Genomic DNA, 17,580 nt, shown 5'->3' with positions numbered 1-17,580 from the left:
TCCCCTTGAACTCTCCTTAGCTTTTATGGTCAATCAATCCCTTCAGTCCATATTCCCCCAGTAGATACCTCTGCTCTCATGAGACAGAGGCTTGTTCAGACAGAAACACACCTTGTTAAGGTCTGCTTCTGATTTTTACTGTCACTTGCAGTGATCCCCTGTCCAGAGGCTTCCCTCAGTTGTCCCTCTGTTGGTCCAGAATCAAGGACATCCTTCACATCTCAGAAACCCACCCAGTCCCATATGATTCCAACTCTCAGAGATCTCCCTATGGCTAAACTGTGGCAATTAGAGGACTGTCATAAGACAAAACTACTTCTATGACCCCCATCTTATCAGACAATTGCATTCTCCCTTCTACAAATTTTTGTATAATGCTGAGAAAGAAGTAGCTCTCTGAAATGGCAACTCCAAGACTTCAGTGAAACTTTTAGCATCTGTTGGTCAATCCTCCTGCTGATACTGAGTCACCACTCATTTGTGGTGATTCTAAACCTCATTTTATGATTCACATTCTAAAAATGGGGTGAGGTTTTTACCAAGAAACTAATTCCAGTATGAACTTAACCTCACAATTATTGGGTTCTTCTGTGGGTTTCCAGCTGCTAGCACAGCACTTTTCAAGGTCTAATTTCTTATGGCTTATTGGTGTGGCTCTTCCATGGCAAATACCTAAAATCCATTTTATGGATTTATGGTATGGAATATGATGGGGGGTTCCATGTGATCAATTTGTTCCACCAGTCTTCACTGGGACCACTCATTGTCTGTCACCAGCCCATGTCTGGTCTGGGACAAGTGAAGGAAGGATAGATAAAGTTTTGGGGCTCTTTTTTCGTTCATACGTTCTGAGGAATGGTCTTGGTACTTTGGCCAGAATGCACCTATATCTATAATGAAGAAGATTTAGAATCTGCCTTCTGGGCACTGTAGCTGAGCACATGACTCTACTTAGCATTTTGAACAATGACTGAAACCAGATTCTGCAAATGACAGAAATGCAGTGGTTTCATGAAATCTGCATTCCAGTCCCAAGACTTCTACGAACAAGTTACGCAATGTTGGGCGAGTCATTTAACAATAGCAGCAGTGCTGGCGATAGCTAACATTGGTTTGGAATGGAGCCTGGGGCACAGTAAGCCCTCTGTAAGGTCACCTGCTGTTTTCATTGTCATCGTTACAGAGGGTTTATTACATCCAGTCCTTAGTACTTGGCGTACATTATCTTGTTTAATCCTCGGAATTATGGAGTGAGTTTTATTATTCTTTCTGTACAAGGTTGAACTGAAGCTTAAAGAGGTTGAGTTATGAGTCCACGACTGTATAGGACTCCAAGACTGTATAGGACTCAAATCCAAACAACCTAACTCCTGGGCCTGTGATCACAATCTCTATTCGTGCGCCTGATTTCCTTGGGCCTCAGTTTTCTCATAACACCTGAAGTTGTTGATCTTTAAAACCTTTCAGTTTAAAATTTTTAAATATTTTCCTCTTACCTTCACCTTCGTCCCCTGTTCTCTTCCCTACCCCACTTATCCATGACTTTTGCTGGGTTCATCATTGCAGGATTGGCAGGATGTTTTCCCCATTGAGTGATGACACTGCATGTGTCAGCATAGGGACTTGTATTGTGGGTTTTTTTTTTTTTTTTTTTTTGACGGGTGCTGTGGGGCTGGTTTACATGCTGCTGTCATTGAAAGAGGAGGAATCTGACTCTTCAATTTTACTGCCTTATCTTGGCCCGCAGCCATTACCACATTGAGTGACACACATTTGACAGGGCTTGAGAAAGTCGTCATAGGCAGAAGCCAGTGGGAATCAGCTCTTTGTGCTTGTGGACCCTGCACTGCTCTCTGGTAAGATCTGGTTTGGGAGACCTGCTCTCTCCAGGCTGTTTGCCTAGGTCTGGCCTTGTGGTTGGCAAGGATCCTAGGAGAGGGACTTGGAGAAGAGGCTTCTGGGCTTCCCATCCTTTATGCAGCTTGGGATGTGCTGGCAAACTTTCACATGGGGAGTTTCCCGGACATTTCATTACAGTTCCATTGTAATTGATATTTGTAAAGTACTTAATTTGGGTGATAGTCTATATGTACTGTATTCTGTTGTACTTCTTTGTGGCTGTGACACCAGGGTTAGAGTGTTTTGGCTGCAGAAGACCTGGGCTCAAGGGTTGGATCTATCACTTAGCGTGGTGCTTCAAACACACCTGCTTGTTATGGCTTTTACTTGATTATTCTTTGGGTGAGATCTTATTATGAAGAAAAGTCAGCCACTGTGCTGAGATTTGTAAACTCTTCCACTTAGCCTGGAGGAAGCATTTTACCAAAAGGGCCTGGAAGCACTAAAAGTATTAGGTAAGTCACTTAATTTTTCTCAGCCCAAATTTCTTTATCCATAGAAGAATTAGAGTACTATGAGTCCTACTCATCAAAATGGCTACTGAATCAAGTGAAGTATGGTATGAAAATGTGTTTCTGAAAATTATAAGTTCTATATAAACATTAGTTGTTTTTAGGAAGCATCACGTGCCAAAACTATTTTAAACTCCAAAAAAGCAAAAGCTGTTCATGTTTTTACCGATTATCCCATGTAGAGATTATTTACTGCAGATGATAACCTGCAGTAAAATTTCCTAAACTTTTCATTGTGCAGCAATTGGAAGACTGTGAGTTAAGTTGTTCTAGAAACTATCTGAATATTGTGTATATTTAGTTAATAAGAACTGATATAGTTCAAGGTATATAGTAGCTCTTCTGTGGAAGCACATTAATTTTAGATAAATTCAGATTTTATTAATTCATTATAAATCATTATTAGATCAAGAGCTAGGTTCAGGTTGTAAAAAGATATTAATACCATAAACAAAATTATGTCAATTAAGAATCTTTCTGTATTCCTAGAACATAATTGCAGTGTGAGCAAAGGCTAGACCGTTGTAACTAATTTAAATAGGCCTAGATTGAAAATGTTACTCTAACTCACATTTTTCACTACCACAGATGTTCCCTATCCTCTTACTCCAAATGAACAAGATCACTTCATTTCTATTTTTCTTGATTGATAAACCATGCTTGGAGATACCATCTGGAGATTGTTGGGTTTCTGCCAGAGATTTAAATCAGGTTTATAAAGAGTTACCTGCCTAAGGCAAGAAACTGGACTAATTTAATAGAAAAAAACATGCTTTTATTTTGCCAGCTAGTAAGAGAAAGTGAAAGCATTTTGAAAAGTTTTAATATTTGTTTTGCAATGATAGTATTATAGATGACAATATTTCTAAAATACAATAATTAGGGAAATTAGAGAATCTAATTGCTGAAATTTGTGTAATTATTTGCAAGTGTGATATGAAGGCTTATCTAGAAACCTTGATGCTAAAGACAGACATTTCAGTATAAAAGGTGAGGGCATGACAGGAACAGAGCGAAGTAAGGCAAGTTGGAAACCACCCCAGGCCTTCTTGTGGGCAGCGCTAAAAGCCCTAGACCTATGTGGATTCAGTATAATGTGATGGTTATCCTTTTAAATTTTTTGTTTGTTTGTTTGTTAAACAGATTTCTGCCTGGCAGATTAACCAATGGCAAGAGGGGCTGATCTGTCTACATTCTGAGTACTGCCCTTGGCAAGACACCTAGAACAGACCCTGGACCCAAGTCTACCGTACTACCATACCCCTACTCCAGCCCACCCCAGACAGTATTCTGGGGTTCACCTGAGGTCAGCAGTGTGAAGATGACCAGTGCCTTTTTAGCATGACGACTTTGGACCATGTGATTGCCACCCACCAGTCAGAATGGGTCTCCTTCAATGAAGAGCCACCCTTTCCTGCCCACTCGCAGGGTAAGGAGTGCCTTCGTTTCCTAAAGTGAAGAGATTGTCAAAGAACCATGTCTATTTGTTATGGCTTCTACTTGACTATTCTTTGGGTGGGATCTTAATATAGAAAAAAGAGTCAGTTTCTCACTTTCTTTCTTGAGATCTTAGAATCCTAAGTGGAAGAATTTACACACTGAAAAAGCATCTTGGGAACCTTGGGGCCCTAAAAAGAGGCTTGGAAACACCAAAAGTAGTGGCTCTTTTCTCCCAAGAAACAAAAACTTAATATTTACCAAATACTTTACTCTCAGCCTTTTTAAAACGTAGTTGTTAAAAGTAGTTGTTAAAAGTGACAGGCTCTGGAGCCAGAGTGCTTGGGTTCAAATCCCTGTTGCACCAGGAATGAGTGATATGCTTTTGGGTAGATTATTTATTTAACTTCTCCATGCATAGTTTCATTATCTGTACAGTAGGGATAATCAGTACCTATCTCACAGGTTGCTGTGAGGCTTAAGTGAATTCATACATAAAAGTGCTTAGAGCAGTGCCTGGCACGTGGAAAGAGCTCAGTACGGTCATCCTTGATCATAAGGAGGATGACTATATTGACTTTGGAGAACTTGTGCTCAGGGATGAAGGTCAAGGTAGGATCCAGGAGATATTTGCAGAGACATGTGAGTTGATTCTGTTCTACTACAGCTACCAGTGCCAACTGAAGTCATCCCACTGTCATTTATAACACCTAGAAAGTGTGAGTCGACAGGTATGCTCTCCAATATGGTGGCCATGTGGTTACTGAGCCCCTGAAATGTGACAAGTCTGAATTGGGATGTGCTGTAAGCATCAGATACCTACGCTAAATTTCAAAGACCTAGTTTAAAAAAATTAAATAGCTAATAATTTTATATTTCTTACATGTTGAAATTATAAATTTTCAGCATTGGGTTGAAATGTGTATTATTAAAATACTTTCTGCTGTTGTGTTTAATTTTTTTCATGTGGCTACTAGAAAATTTAAAATTACATATGTAGCTCACATTTTATTTCTGTTTGACAGTGCTGTAGAGGCTTTGAATACTTGCAGATGGACTGGTTGGCTAGTGATGGGAGAAAAGATTTTATATTAATTATTTGATTAAAAACATTTATACAGAAAAATTGACTTCTTTTGTTGTACAGCTGATGAATTTCAGCACATGTATAGATTTGTGTATCTACCACCATAATCAGGATATAGTTTTTTTTTTGTTGTTGTTGTTTTGAGACGGAGTTTCGCTCTTGTTGCTCAGGCTGGAGTGCAGTGGTGCAATCTCAGCTCACTGCAACCTCCGCCTCCTGGATTCAAGTGATTCTCCTGCCTCAGCTTCCCAAGTAGCTGGGATTACAGGCATGTGCCACCATGCCCGGCTAATTTTGTATTTTTAGTAGAGATGGGGTTTTGCCATGTTGGTCAGGCTGGTCTTGAACCACTGACCTCAGGTGATCCACTCACCTCGGCCTCCCAAAGTGTTGGGATTATAGGCGTGAGCCACTGCGCCCGGCCAGTTTTTTTAATTTCCAAAAAAAAATTGTGAAGGCTGTTTAATTTTCTAGGGCCAATCAAGTGATACAGTGCTGCAGAAATAACCTCTAGGTTACATTCAGCTGGTCATTAGTGCACATGGGTTTGCACCTGGTGTCCTGTGGCTGTGTATAGCTTAGACTGCAAAGAATTTGAAATTTGAATTTGAATGTCTTCAGAAAGAAGTGCTCTTGTTCAGCCACAGTCCCCACCAGTCCCTTTTGCCTTTCACTTGTCCCACTTGACTCAGGTATATTTCTTACTTGACCTCTGTAAGCACTTTCCTTTGTGACCCCCAAGCACTGGAGTAGATGCTGGCATAAGAATAGTGAAGAAGGCTCCTCGTCTCTGCCTGCCAGGATACTGACTGGAGACATGCTGAGCTTACAGCGTTTACACATGATTAGGGAAACAGTCATTTAACATGCAGTCAGATGGGTGTGGCTCTTTCTTCTCCCCACTCACTGCAGTGGCGAGTCATGCGGGCACCCCATGGTCATCCTTAGTTTTTGCCTCCATGAGATGGCTCTGAAGAGCGGCCTTCCTCACATGATGGTGGCGTCTGGTATCTGTTTCAGGGGGCACGGAAGAGCACCTCCCAGGACTGTCATCTTCCCCAGACCAGTCCGAGAGCTCCTCCGGGGAGAACCATGTGGTGGATGGAGGCTCTCAAGACCATTCCCACTCGGAGCAGGATGACTCCTCTGAAAAGATGGGCCTCATCTCTGAAGCAGCTTCCCCACCTGGGAGCCCTGAGCAGCCCCCACCTGACCTGGCCTCGGCCATCAGCAACTGGGTTCAGTTTGAAGATGACACGCCCTGGGCCAGCACATCTCCACCTCATCAGGAAACAGCTGAGACAGGTGAGGAGGTAGGAAGGGCCCGGCTTGAGTTTGTGGTCAGCAGGGATGCTTTTCAGTGAGAGGTCTATAGGGCTGCCAGGATTCCATTTCATCTGCCCCCTAACCCTGAAGCACTGGTCGCATAGGGGAGAGCAGACGGAGTTCTCATCTGGTTTAATTCTGTAACTTGTTTTTGTTGACATAAGCATACAAAAGAATGTATGTGTTCTAGGACATTTCTAGTCCTTTACTCTTGTCCCTGGCTGTTGACTTGTCTTTAAAATAATGCATATATATTTTTCTATTAGGGATTGGAATTATATTTACTCAGCCCCTAAACTGTAAGCACCTTACATACAGAAATGAATGTTTCTGCTGGGTGCGGTGGCTCATGCCTATAAATTCATCACTTTGAGAGGCCGAGAAGGGTGGCTCACTTGAGATCAGGAGTTTGAGACCCACCTGGCTAACACGGAGAAACCCCGTCTCTGCTAAAAATACAAAAATTAGCTGGGCGTGGTCATGCACTTCTGTAATCCCAGCCACTCAGGAGGCTGAGGCATGTGAATTGCTGAACCTGGGAGCGGAGGTTGCAGTAAGCTGAGGTCGCGCCACTGCACTCCAGCCTGGGTGACAGAGCTAGACTCTGTCTCCAAAAAATAAAAACAGAAATGAATGTGTGTGAAAGTGTGGACCACTGACCATGTCTAACCAAGTCACCAATAGGATTTGTTAAATATGGATATTCTCACACTTCAGAACTCTTGAATCCAAATCCTCATGGGTAGGGATGGTTGTTCATGAGAAATCTCTTATTTTCTGGCATTTCAATGGCCAGAAGCTGCACTGGGGAGCTTAGTAAAGCTGTAGGACTTGTTAGTCCCCACCCTGGTGACCTGGCTACTTCTTTGTTGTGCACTGAAGTATGCCACAGGTGATTGGATAAGCTTTGGGACTGTATTAGTTTTCTATTTGCTGCTGTAACAAGTCACCACAAGTGTAGTGGCTTGAACAACATGAGTTTATCATCTTATGATTCTGTATTTCAGAAGTCCATCATGGGTGTCACCGGGTCAAAATCAAGGTGTTGGCAGGGCTGCGTTCCTTTCTGGAAGCTCTAGGGGAGAGTCTGTTTCCTGGCCCTTCCCAGCTTTCAGAGGCTGTCAACATTCCTTGGCATATGGCCCCTTCCTCTATCTCCAAAGCCAGGAATGTGGCATCTCTTTGTGCCTTTCTTCTGAAGTCACATCTTTCCCTGACATTTGCCTTTGTCTTCCATTAAGGACCTCTGTGGTTATGTTGGGCTCACCAGGCATTAAGGGCCTCTGTGGTTACACTGGGCTCACCAGGATAATGTCCCCATCTCAAGGTCCTTAACATAATCACATCAGTAAAGTTCTTTTGCCAAATAAAGTAACATATTCACAGGTTCTGGAAATCAAGATGTGGACATCTTGGGGTAGAATGGGAGGCATTCTGTCTACCACAGGGACCTACTAGCAAAAAGCAGGGTTGGTGTATTTTTCTGTTGGTGTGTTGTTTTGCTAGTGTCACTTTTTAAGGCTGATTCCTTTGTTTTTCAATGTGTTTTCAATACTAAAATGATTTTAAGAAAATATAAAACAATTCTGTAACAAACATTTATATTTTTACATAATAATTTGCACATTTATGTCTATTTTTTCATATTTAAACATCAGATTTCCTTTTTTTTTTTTTGTTTGAGATGGAGTCTTGCTCTGTTGCCCAGGCTGGAGTGCAGTGGTGCAATCTCAGCTCACTGCAACCTCTGCCCCTGAGGTTCAAGCGATTCTCAGGTCTCAGCCTCCTGAGTAGCTGGGATTACAAGCACCCATCACCATGCCTGGCTAATTTTTGTATTTTTAGTAGAGACAGGATTTTGCCATGTTGGCCAGGCTGGTTTCGAACTCCTTGACCTCAGGTGAACCACCTGCCTTAGCCTCCCAAAGTGCTGGGATTACAGGCGTGAGCCACTGTGCCCAGCCTAAACATCAGATTTCTGCATGAATTGTCATTGAGTCATGAGTCTCAGTGCAGCATGGAAGAAGTGACAGGTCCAGACAGGCTTCCCTTACTGAACACCTAACACTGAGAAGGCTCTGGGCTAAGTGTTGATGCATGTAGGGAAAAGTTACAGAACACTGGGCAGTGAATGAACACAGAAATAATGTTCCTTCTGCTTAATATGATACATTTACTGCATACTTATTGTCTCAGTTTCTGTGCTCAGTGCCTTAGCTACATCATCTCATGTACTCCTTACAACAATTGTATGAGGAAGGTATTAATATTAATCCATATTACACATGGTGGAGGAGACTCAGCCAGAAGTGGGCTTTGGGAATTCAACCAAGACTGTGTGCTAGGAAATGGCAGGAGAGCTTCTGCACCAGGCTGACCGGCCCCAAGGTCTTGGAGCAGCCTTCGGATGCCCTGTGCTCTCCTTCCGTTTGCCTCACTCTTCCTGCTGCTGCTGCTGCTGCTGCTCTAGTATCCTCTGCTCCCTCATTACCCAGGAGGCAGTGGGGGCAAGGAATGGAAGGTAAATGATGGGTGGGGTGCTCTTTCTCCACTTTGCTGCCCTAAAATGGCCATGCCTTCAGGTCATGGATTATATTCATGCCATTCAGATTCTTTCACATTTTATCTATAGCCTCAAAGATTTCCTGATTGCTCAAAACTATTTATGTGACAGTCAATTTGCTCAACTCTTCACTGATTTTTCCAAAACTAATTTTGAGATTAGTCATAATTATGTTGCCCCCATCTGACAGAGGATCTTATCTTGTGACTGACAATGCTTTTGATATATTGTGAAAGCTTTACCCTTTAAGGCAGCAATTCACAGTCTGGCCCATAGACCTTGGTGTCTCCTGAGACCCTTTCAAGGTGTCTTTGGGGTTAAAATCATTTTCATTCTAATTCTAAGATGTTATTTGCCTTTTCACTGCATTGACATTTGCATTGATGGTTAAAAAATAACAGCAGATGAAACTTTTGGCCATTGTCTACTCACAGTAAAACAAAATGTATATTTCACCCAATAATATCCTTGATGAGGCAGTAAAAATTATTAATTTCTTAAAATTGTGATTCTTGAGTATGTCTTTTTAACATTCTCTGTGACAGATTGGGAAAAAATACATGAAGCACTTTTGCTCCATATCAAATTGTAATAATTGTCTTGAAAAAAAAGTTTTTAAAAAAATATTTAAGAATTCAGTTTAAAAATTAAAGTTATTTTAAAATTATTTTTTAAAATCACATAATGCAAAAAATTCTTAATGAACAAAATATCAGTATTTTAAAGACAAGATCCAGTTAACACTTTCATGACTATGCTACACTTGGCCCACCTGGACCTGGTGTTGCAGGAATTTTCCTAAAGTTCAGCTAAAGATGGGGTCCTTGTCCATCACACAGCCATGAAAATTCAGGCTCACAGATGGTTTGAAGGGTAAGTAAAGCAGGGCTTTATTGGGTGAAAAGGGAAAAAGAGGGGAAACAGGGACTCTCAGCAAGGCCAGAGTTCATCTAGAGCACTTCCGGACCGCGCCCAAATCCCAGGTTCCACACAGGAAGAGGAGGGGCCAGGCTCTTCCCTGCTGCAAGTGGCACAAACTTCCGCAGCTCCACCCCAGCGCACAGGCCAGTTGGAGTTTTTCCGGGGACCCCCTCCCCTCTGGCTGTCTCACTGGTTCTAATAAAGCTTTATTTACAGAGATAGTCAACCTGTGAGCTGTAGTTTGCTGCTTTGATTTTGATTTGATATTTTTAACATATTGCCTTAAAATGTTATTTTGATTACTGAGTTTTTTGGCACCCTCTTAAATTTTACATCTAAGGCAAGTGTGTCACTTGCCTTAGCCTAATCTCAGCCCTGCATTGTCCTAAGAATTTTAGATGTATTAATATTACTAGAGAATAAATCAAGAAATGACAGTGTTCAAATCCATGAAAGCATAATTTTGAAAACTGCTCAAGTATGAATAATTCCATCTGTTCATATGTGTGAAAATTTAACTCAACCCTGTGGAGATGGAGTTCTCTACCTTAGGAGGGTCCTGTAGGGTGGGTTCCCAGCAGACTTGATGCCCAGTCTGTAGGCAAGAAGCAGAAATAAACCATGTGGAGGGCCAGCCCCACCTCAAGAAGTGTTTCTAACCTAGAAACCCAAGGAGCATAGGGGACGGTGCACAGCATTAGAGTGGTAAAGAAAATGGTTCAATTCCAAATTTTCTGCCAATACCCAACTTGACCCGTCAATGAACCTAAACTGAATCAAAAGCTGCAGAGTACATTCCTATTACCCAAACTAACCTCTCCCACATAAGCTAATTCCCTCTTGGGTTTCCTCCCATGGATTGTGTTTAACAATAAGGATAGAGTAATTGGCAGAGCTAAGGCCAATTACACAGGAGAGACTAGGCGTTAGTCCCCCACTCCTGCCCCCACATAATGGATAATGTAGACATTCCCCAAGTTACACAGTCATTCCATTCAGGAGGCTGTTGTGCAGCTCAGATTTTAATTTGAATCCAAAATGTTTGAATGCATGTGCTGTGTATTGCAATAATACCACATATGTAACTGCAGGCATTATGCAGAAATAACACAGATGTTTGCAGCAAGTAGAGACAGTGTGAGACTTGCTGCAATCACTGCTACCTGCTCTGTTCTTTCAGTAATACTAAGCTGAGTAATGGCTCCCAAAGACATCAGGTTGTCCTCCCTGGAACCTATAAATATTATCGTATTTGGGAAAAGGGTCTTTGTAGATGAGAGTAAGGATTTTGAGATGGGGAGATAATCCTGGATTATCTGTGGGCCTTAACTGCAGTCACATGCATCCTTATGAAAGTGGCAGAGGGCGATTTTGCTTACACAGAAGAGAAGGCACTGTGAAGATGAAACAGAAAGAAATTTGAAAATGCTGATCTTAAAGATTTTAGTGATGAAGCCACAGCCAAGGAATGCCGGCAGCCACCAGAAGCTGCAAGATACAAGAAACAGATGCTTCCTTAAAGCCTCTGCGGGGAGTGCAGTTCTGCTGACATCTTGATTTTAGCACAGTGATTCTCATCTCAGACTCTGGCTTCCAGAACTGTGAGAGAATAAATTACTGTTGTTTTGAGATACCAAATTTGTGGTAATTTGTTACAGCAGCCATAGGAAACTAATGTACTAAGTCTGTAAAATCTTAAAATGGAACCCTTTGCATAAGGCTGAGAATGAGTCAGTCTGAATTAGGGGAGCATCTGTAAATCTGTAATGATGCAAGACTTTTTTGTTTGTTTGTTTGTTTGTTTGTTTTTTGTTTTGTTTTTTGAGACGGAGTCTCGCTCTGTTGCCCAGGCTCTGGAGTGCAGTGGCGCGATCTCAGCTCACGATGCAGGGTATTTCTTAAGGAGATGTGTGCATGTCAGTGTGCTTTGTCCCTAAACCTTACAGCTCCTTATAGTTTACTCATTGAGTCACCAGATATTTACTAAGCACTTCCTCTGTATAGTTCTGCTAGGTGTGGATATTCAAAGACATAGCACAGTGCTCAGAATTGAGCAGAAATCCACTGGGCTTCTTCCTGGATCCTCTAGTAGCAAACCAGAGCCAACCTGTGCTGCTGTGATTACCATCTCTTGCGGTTGTCTTTCAACCACTACTTGTCTTTCTGTTTTTAAGTTTTTCTTTTTTCTTTTTTTTGAAATGGAGTCTCACTCTGTCACTCAGGCTGGAGTCCAGTGGCGCAATCTCAGCTCACTGGGTTCAAGTGATTCTCCTGCTTCAGCCCCCAAATAGCTGGGATTACAGGCGTGTGCCATCACATCCAGCTAATTTTTGTATTTTTAGTAGAGATGGGTTTCATTATGTTAGCCAGGCTGGTCACAAACTCCTGACCTCAAATGATCTGCCCACCTCGGCCTCCCAAAGTGCTGGGATTACAGGCATGAGCCACCGTGCCTGGCCTACGTTTTTCATTTCATACAGCTGAGAATTTGGAACTGGCTCTGAGGAAGCAAAGGAAGAAGTGGATGCTGGGAGAATTACTTGTCTGAGAAGTTCATTTTATGACAGGTGCATCTATTGTCTCTTCCTGTGAAGGATGAAAATCAGAATTTAAAGCAACTTCCCTTGTTAATTATCGTTTACTTCTGGGGCTTCCCAAAGCTCTTACTCAGTTTTATCCAGTTTTCCTCACTTGGAGAAAGTGGGCACTGCTGACCTAGGAGAAACTTTTGTCTAAATTGGCCACCTAGCTGTGGGCCAAGTAGTGGCCAGTTTGCTGGCGGCTAGGTGACCAGCTTAGACAAAATGGCCCTCTCGTGCTTTTTGTCTAATCTGACCACATAGAAATGATTTGCCCATCAGTTTCTCATTTATCCACTCTAAAATGCTTTTCTTAGTTCATTAATTTCCATCAGTCAGATGTTAGATCTATTTTGGGCTATAGCTTCACTCATGTAGACTGAGCAAACTCTTTTTAGCATGGATAACGCAAGAATGAAATGGAATTAGGGCAAGAGAGGTGTTTGGTGTGCTGTATTTAAATGCAAAAATTTGGAATCTTTGGTGAAGTTTGGAGTATGTAGGTGTGTCTCTGTGCGTGCAAGAAAAAAATTTCAGCCAGGAAAAAAAGGAACAGTGGAAACTAATTTTTGACTTTAGCCCTTTTCCTAATCACATCAGCATCACTGGAGCAAACTGACTCTTTCCTATATATAATGTATAGTTGCAGTGTTTAGTTTCTTCCCATTTTACTCTTCATATTCCATTTACTTCTATTAAGAGCCCATACTTTCTGATCGGATGTCTTCATGTTGGGAGAGATGTAAAAATGTTTATCTTGGTACCTGTCTCACAGCAACCCCTCTGTGGATGTTGTTTTGTGAGAAGGTCATAAGAGAAAAAGGTGGTGGGAGGAGAAGGAGGAGGAGAAGTGGAACTGATCAGTGCTCTTCCTAGTTTTAATTTCTGGAAGAAAAAGTGAAACCTTACTTAGCCAGCTGTTTTATACCTGAACATCCTGGCTTGTAGAGAGAAGTTGGGAAAGAGACTAGCACACACACACATAACACACACAGAGGAAGTAGCGAGGTTATCCGGGATATTCCTTTCCCATCCCCCAATTCCCTTTCTTCCACTCTTTGAAGTTTTTCTGGCAGATGAAGAGTAAAAATCAAAAGAATACATCTTTTAAACTGTGCCACCTAAGAATAAAGCCAAGCGAGCATTGGACTTCAGCCTGGAATTGGAATGTACTATTTGCCCTAATTAAAATGCAACAAGGCTGTAGGCACAGTGGAGTTAGGGACAAAGAGACTGTCATTAATGGTACGTCTCTTACTTTTGATGGTATTTAAATGGCTAGAAGCTGCACTGAGAACCTTAGAGAAGCCAGGGAGTTGTTAGTCCCCACCCTAGTGACCTGGCTGCTACTTATTTTATTGTGCACTGAAGCATACCAAGGTTGATTGGATAACCAGGAGCAACAGCTGGTAGGAAAAACAACTCCAGAAATGCTTAAATCATCAAGGCAACAACTTTCTCTTGGACTTTAATTAGGGCAGGGTTTGAAGTGAATAAATGCCATCATGGTTGGCCAGGGAAAAAAGGAGATATACAGTCTCCCTTAGAAACATATGATTAAAATTGGCCAGGCGCGGTGGCTCACACCTGTAATCCCAGCACTTTGGGAGGCCAAGGCAGGCGGATCACAAGGTCAGGAGTTTGAGACCAGCCTGGCCAACATGGTGAAATGCCGTCTCTACTAAAAATACAAAAATTAGCTGGGTGTGGTGGTGGGTGCCTGTAGTCTCAGCTACTTGGGAGGCTGAGGCAGGAGAATCACTTGAACCTGGGAGGCGGAGGTTGCAGTGAGCCAAGATTGTGCCACTGCACTCCAGCCTGGGTGACAGAGTGAGACTCCATCTCAAAAAAAAAAAAAAGAAAAGAAATAAAAATATGATTAAAATAAAATGAGAGTGACAAAAGCCTTTTTTTTTTTGAGACGGAGTCTCACTCTTGTCGCCCAGGCTGGAGTGCAGTGGTGTGATCTCAGCTCACTGCAACCTCCGCCTCTGGGTTGAAGTGATTCTCCTGCCTCAGCCTCCTGAGTTACTGGGACTACAGGCACCCGCCACCATGCCTGGCTAATTTTTGTATTTTTAGTAGAGATGGGTTTTGCCATGTTGGCCAGACTGGTCTTGAACTCCTGACCTCAGGTGGGTGATCCACCCACCTCAGCCTCCCAAAGTGCTGGGATTACAGGCGTGAGCCACCATACCTGGCCTGACAAAAGCCTTTGTATAACCATATATATGGAAAAAGAGCATCAGTTCTTCAGACCTGAGTTTACTAGGAATGAAGAAGCATATGGAATCATACCCCTTGAATCTTTTATGAAAATTATGTTCAACATTAAAACCCTTGAAATTTGAGGGAGGCCAAATGAGGGATTCATACCTCTTTGACTTCATAAGACCCATTTGAGTCGGGCCATGTTGATAAGTGAGCTCTTTGTAAGATTTTTATTAGAACCTTTATTGTCAAATACTTAAATTAGCCACAAGAATACTGTTCACATCTCCCATTTGAGGTTGCCATATGATTTAAGGTTGTATGGTGAAAAATGTCAACAAATTTAACTGAAAACTCATTTATTAAACTCTGAACTAGATGCATAGATATTCTACAAAACCATGAGCAGAACCAGCGTGTTTAAAAAAAAAAAAAAACCTTCTGGCGTTAAATCAAAATGAAATTTTGTATAGTTCTCTAAAGAAATTTTTTTGAAAATGAACCTAAACCCATCTCATGTCTTATTCACGTTGGGTCCTTTAGCCAATAGTGTTCCTGACTATCTCTAGTTACAAAAAGTTTGACTAACATATAAGGCTTCCTCTGGCTTTAAAATTCTACCAGGTACTGGGAAGAATATAGCAGTCAGGTCATCTATCATCTAAAATCTTTATACTGTTCTCTCAAAGCCAAGGCCGATTTTAAGTATGTGCATTTTACAAGTGTGGGTGTGTTTAGAACATGTCTGCAAATGCCTGCAGACCATTTTAAATGGACTAAAAGAGCAAAGTTCATCCTTAAAATTTAAAAAAAAAAAAATTAAGGCACTATTGTCAGCATGAAGCTTCCTGTTCACTCATATGCTGACCTTCCTCCAGGGACATGGTAATTTTTCTGCAAGGCCAGGGCTGAATTGGACCCATTATGCAGATACTGCAGGATGTGCATAATTACAAACAACAACAAAAAAACCCTTTCATTTCCGGAACTTTTGTCCCATAGCCCAAGCAAAACACTAGTATTCCCTTATGCTTCAAACGTCTTCCCTAAAAGCTTGGGCTAAGGCCTTCCCATTGTGTCTGGGGAAACTAATTATCTGGGACCAGAGAAAGAGCCACTTGTTTGGGGGAGGATCAGAGATGATCTCAGCCATTTAAGAGGGAGGCAGGGGTGACAGCTGAGAGGCTTCATCCTGAAGAAGACTAGCCCTGCCGTTAATTTCTATTATGTTGTTCATTCTGGCTAATGGGGGTAGTGAGTGGTGGGTGGGGGTGGAATAAGATATCCCAACCCTTTTGGTGAATATGTGGACAAGGCCCTACTGCATTTTGCATGCATATGTAATTCCCCCTGCAACAGAAGAGGCTTTATTTTTTTTAATACCTTCAATTGTTCTTCTGTGCTTCTAAATGTAGTTAATGACCTTTGTGGAGTCCGTCTCAGAGGATGCTGTACCCAGGAATAAATTTCAGCAGAGCCCTTCCTTCTCAGGGCTGATGCCGTCTCTGATCCTCTCCCCTGGGCTCCGTCTGCTGTAATTGCACTGCCTCTCTCGCCGTTCCAGGCCAGTTCACTGCTGCCCTGGCTGTTCCCTCTGCCCTGAGAGCTTTTCCTCCACATTTTCACTCCAAACTCTGCTCAAGCATCGCCTCTGCAGGGGGCGGCCAGAACCCTCCACCTCCACTCTCTAGCTTTTTTCTGCTTCAAATGTCTTCACAGCCCATGCGTCTACCTGCAATTGGGTCAAATATGCATTAGTTTACTTGTTATTATCTCTCTTCTCCATAAAGGGAAGGACTTTGTCTATCTAATTTATTCTTTATTCCAGAATATGGTTTGAGGAACTTAGTAGGTGCCCACCTAGGATTTGCTGGACTAGTGAAAGGAGAGAGAAAAGATGGACATGAAACCTTCTGCAGAATGACTAAGTGACTGACTCCCATTTGTGGGGCTAATGAGCTGTTAGGTAGAACTTGAAGGATGGCGCTCTCAGTGAAGTCAGCTTGTTGTTTTTTAAACAAGATAGACAAGGAAACTGGCCTCTTACCCATCCTGTCCCCTTCTTTTCAGCTATTTTCATAGGGTTATGATTTCCCATTGTTCCACACACATATGTATGTGCATACATGAGTGTATACACACCATGGACATATACATAGATACATACACACATACATACATACACATACACAACTACACCTATATTTTTTTTCCTGAGGGCTGCTTTAAAAAGCACATTTGAAAGCAATAGTTTTGTTGTATTTAAAAGTGTCATCATGCCACGGAGGATGGTGAAGTGTTCTTAAAAATAACTCTTTCCAGTATCTAAAAGGAAACAAAATATTTTATTAAAACTCCAATATTCTCCTCTTGCAGAGAATGTGCAAGCTCACCCAGAGAGGCCATGTGGCCTAGCTCACCCTTGGTGTGGGATACAAAACACAATAAACCACCCAAGCATGCATCAATTAACTAGTTCATTCATGCAGAAAAAAATGTAGGTGCTGGGAATACAGTTATGGGAGAGCTGGACACAGTCCCTGCTCTCCCCACGTTGAAGTTGCCTAACAGTTGGGCAATCTGTTACTAATGGAGCTTTTGGGGAGTGAACAAGAGCTCCTCTGAGCTAGTCCTGGGAGCAGTAGCTGCTTCATATTGCCAGCTATGAAAAAGCAGAGGAACCACAGATAAAAGAATGGAGTTAGATCTATTTTCTGTGCATGGATGGGCACATTTACAACATCAAAAAAATCCTATAACTCTGGTGATTAAACATCAAAATATAAAGGACATGACATCAAAATATATGTATTTAAAATTTTAATCTACCCAGGATCCCGAAGGACAAGAAGAAAGAAAAATACTGTATTAGCTGACAACTTGCAGATTTATTATTCACATAATCCATGTTATTTTGATCTCCTGCTTTATGCTCACGTTCAAGTCATGTTCAAACACTGTGGATACAGCCAAATACTCGTGCCCCATGGAGCCCACATTCTGCGGGGGGACAGGGAGGGGGTTTCATACCAGAAACACACTAAA

At 42.0% G+C, this 17,580-nt stretch overlaps 1 protein-coding gene across 16 annotated transcripts in view; it reads left to right on the top strand.

Annotated features, from left to right (window-relative positions):
• The window catches only part of STON2 (stonin 2), a 176,143-nt gene that overhangs the window by 34,428 nt on the left and 124,135 nt on the right, over positions 1 to 17,580 (top strand). For 8 of the 16 annotated variants that reach the window (XM_063596103.1, XM_063596101.1, XM_034937952.3 and 5 more), the window contains exons 3-4: positions 3,555 to 3,840; positions 5,956 to 6,240. In XM_063596103.1, coding sequence (XP_063452173.1) covers positions 3,753 to 3,840; positions 5,956 to 6,240 — 373 coding nt within the window. In that variant the 5' untranslated portion in view covers positions 3,555 to 3,752. Of the gene's footprint in view, positions 1 to 1,104; positions 1,857 to 3,554; positions 3,841 to 5,955; positions 6,241 to 17,580 lie in introns of those variants that run through there. The other 8 variants (XM_063596100.1, XM_063596096.1, XM_063596104.1 and 5 more) reach the window with 6 other exon arrangements.

This window comes from Pan paniscus, chromosome 15, assembly GCF_029289425.2.
Source record: "Pan paniscus chromosome 15, NHGRI_mPanPan1-v2.0_pri, whole genome shotgun sequence".
NCBI classification, from domain to species: Eukaryota; Metazoa; Chordata; class Mammalia; order Primates; family Hominidae; genus Pan; species Pan paniscus.
The sequence above is the reverse complement of the archived record's forward strand: the minus strand, read 5'-3'. Positions and strand labels throughout refer to the sequence as shown.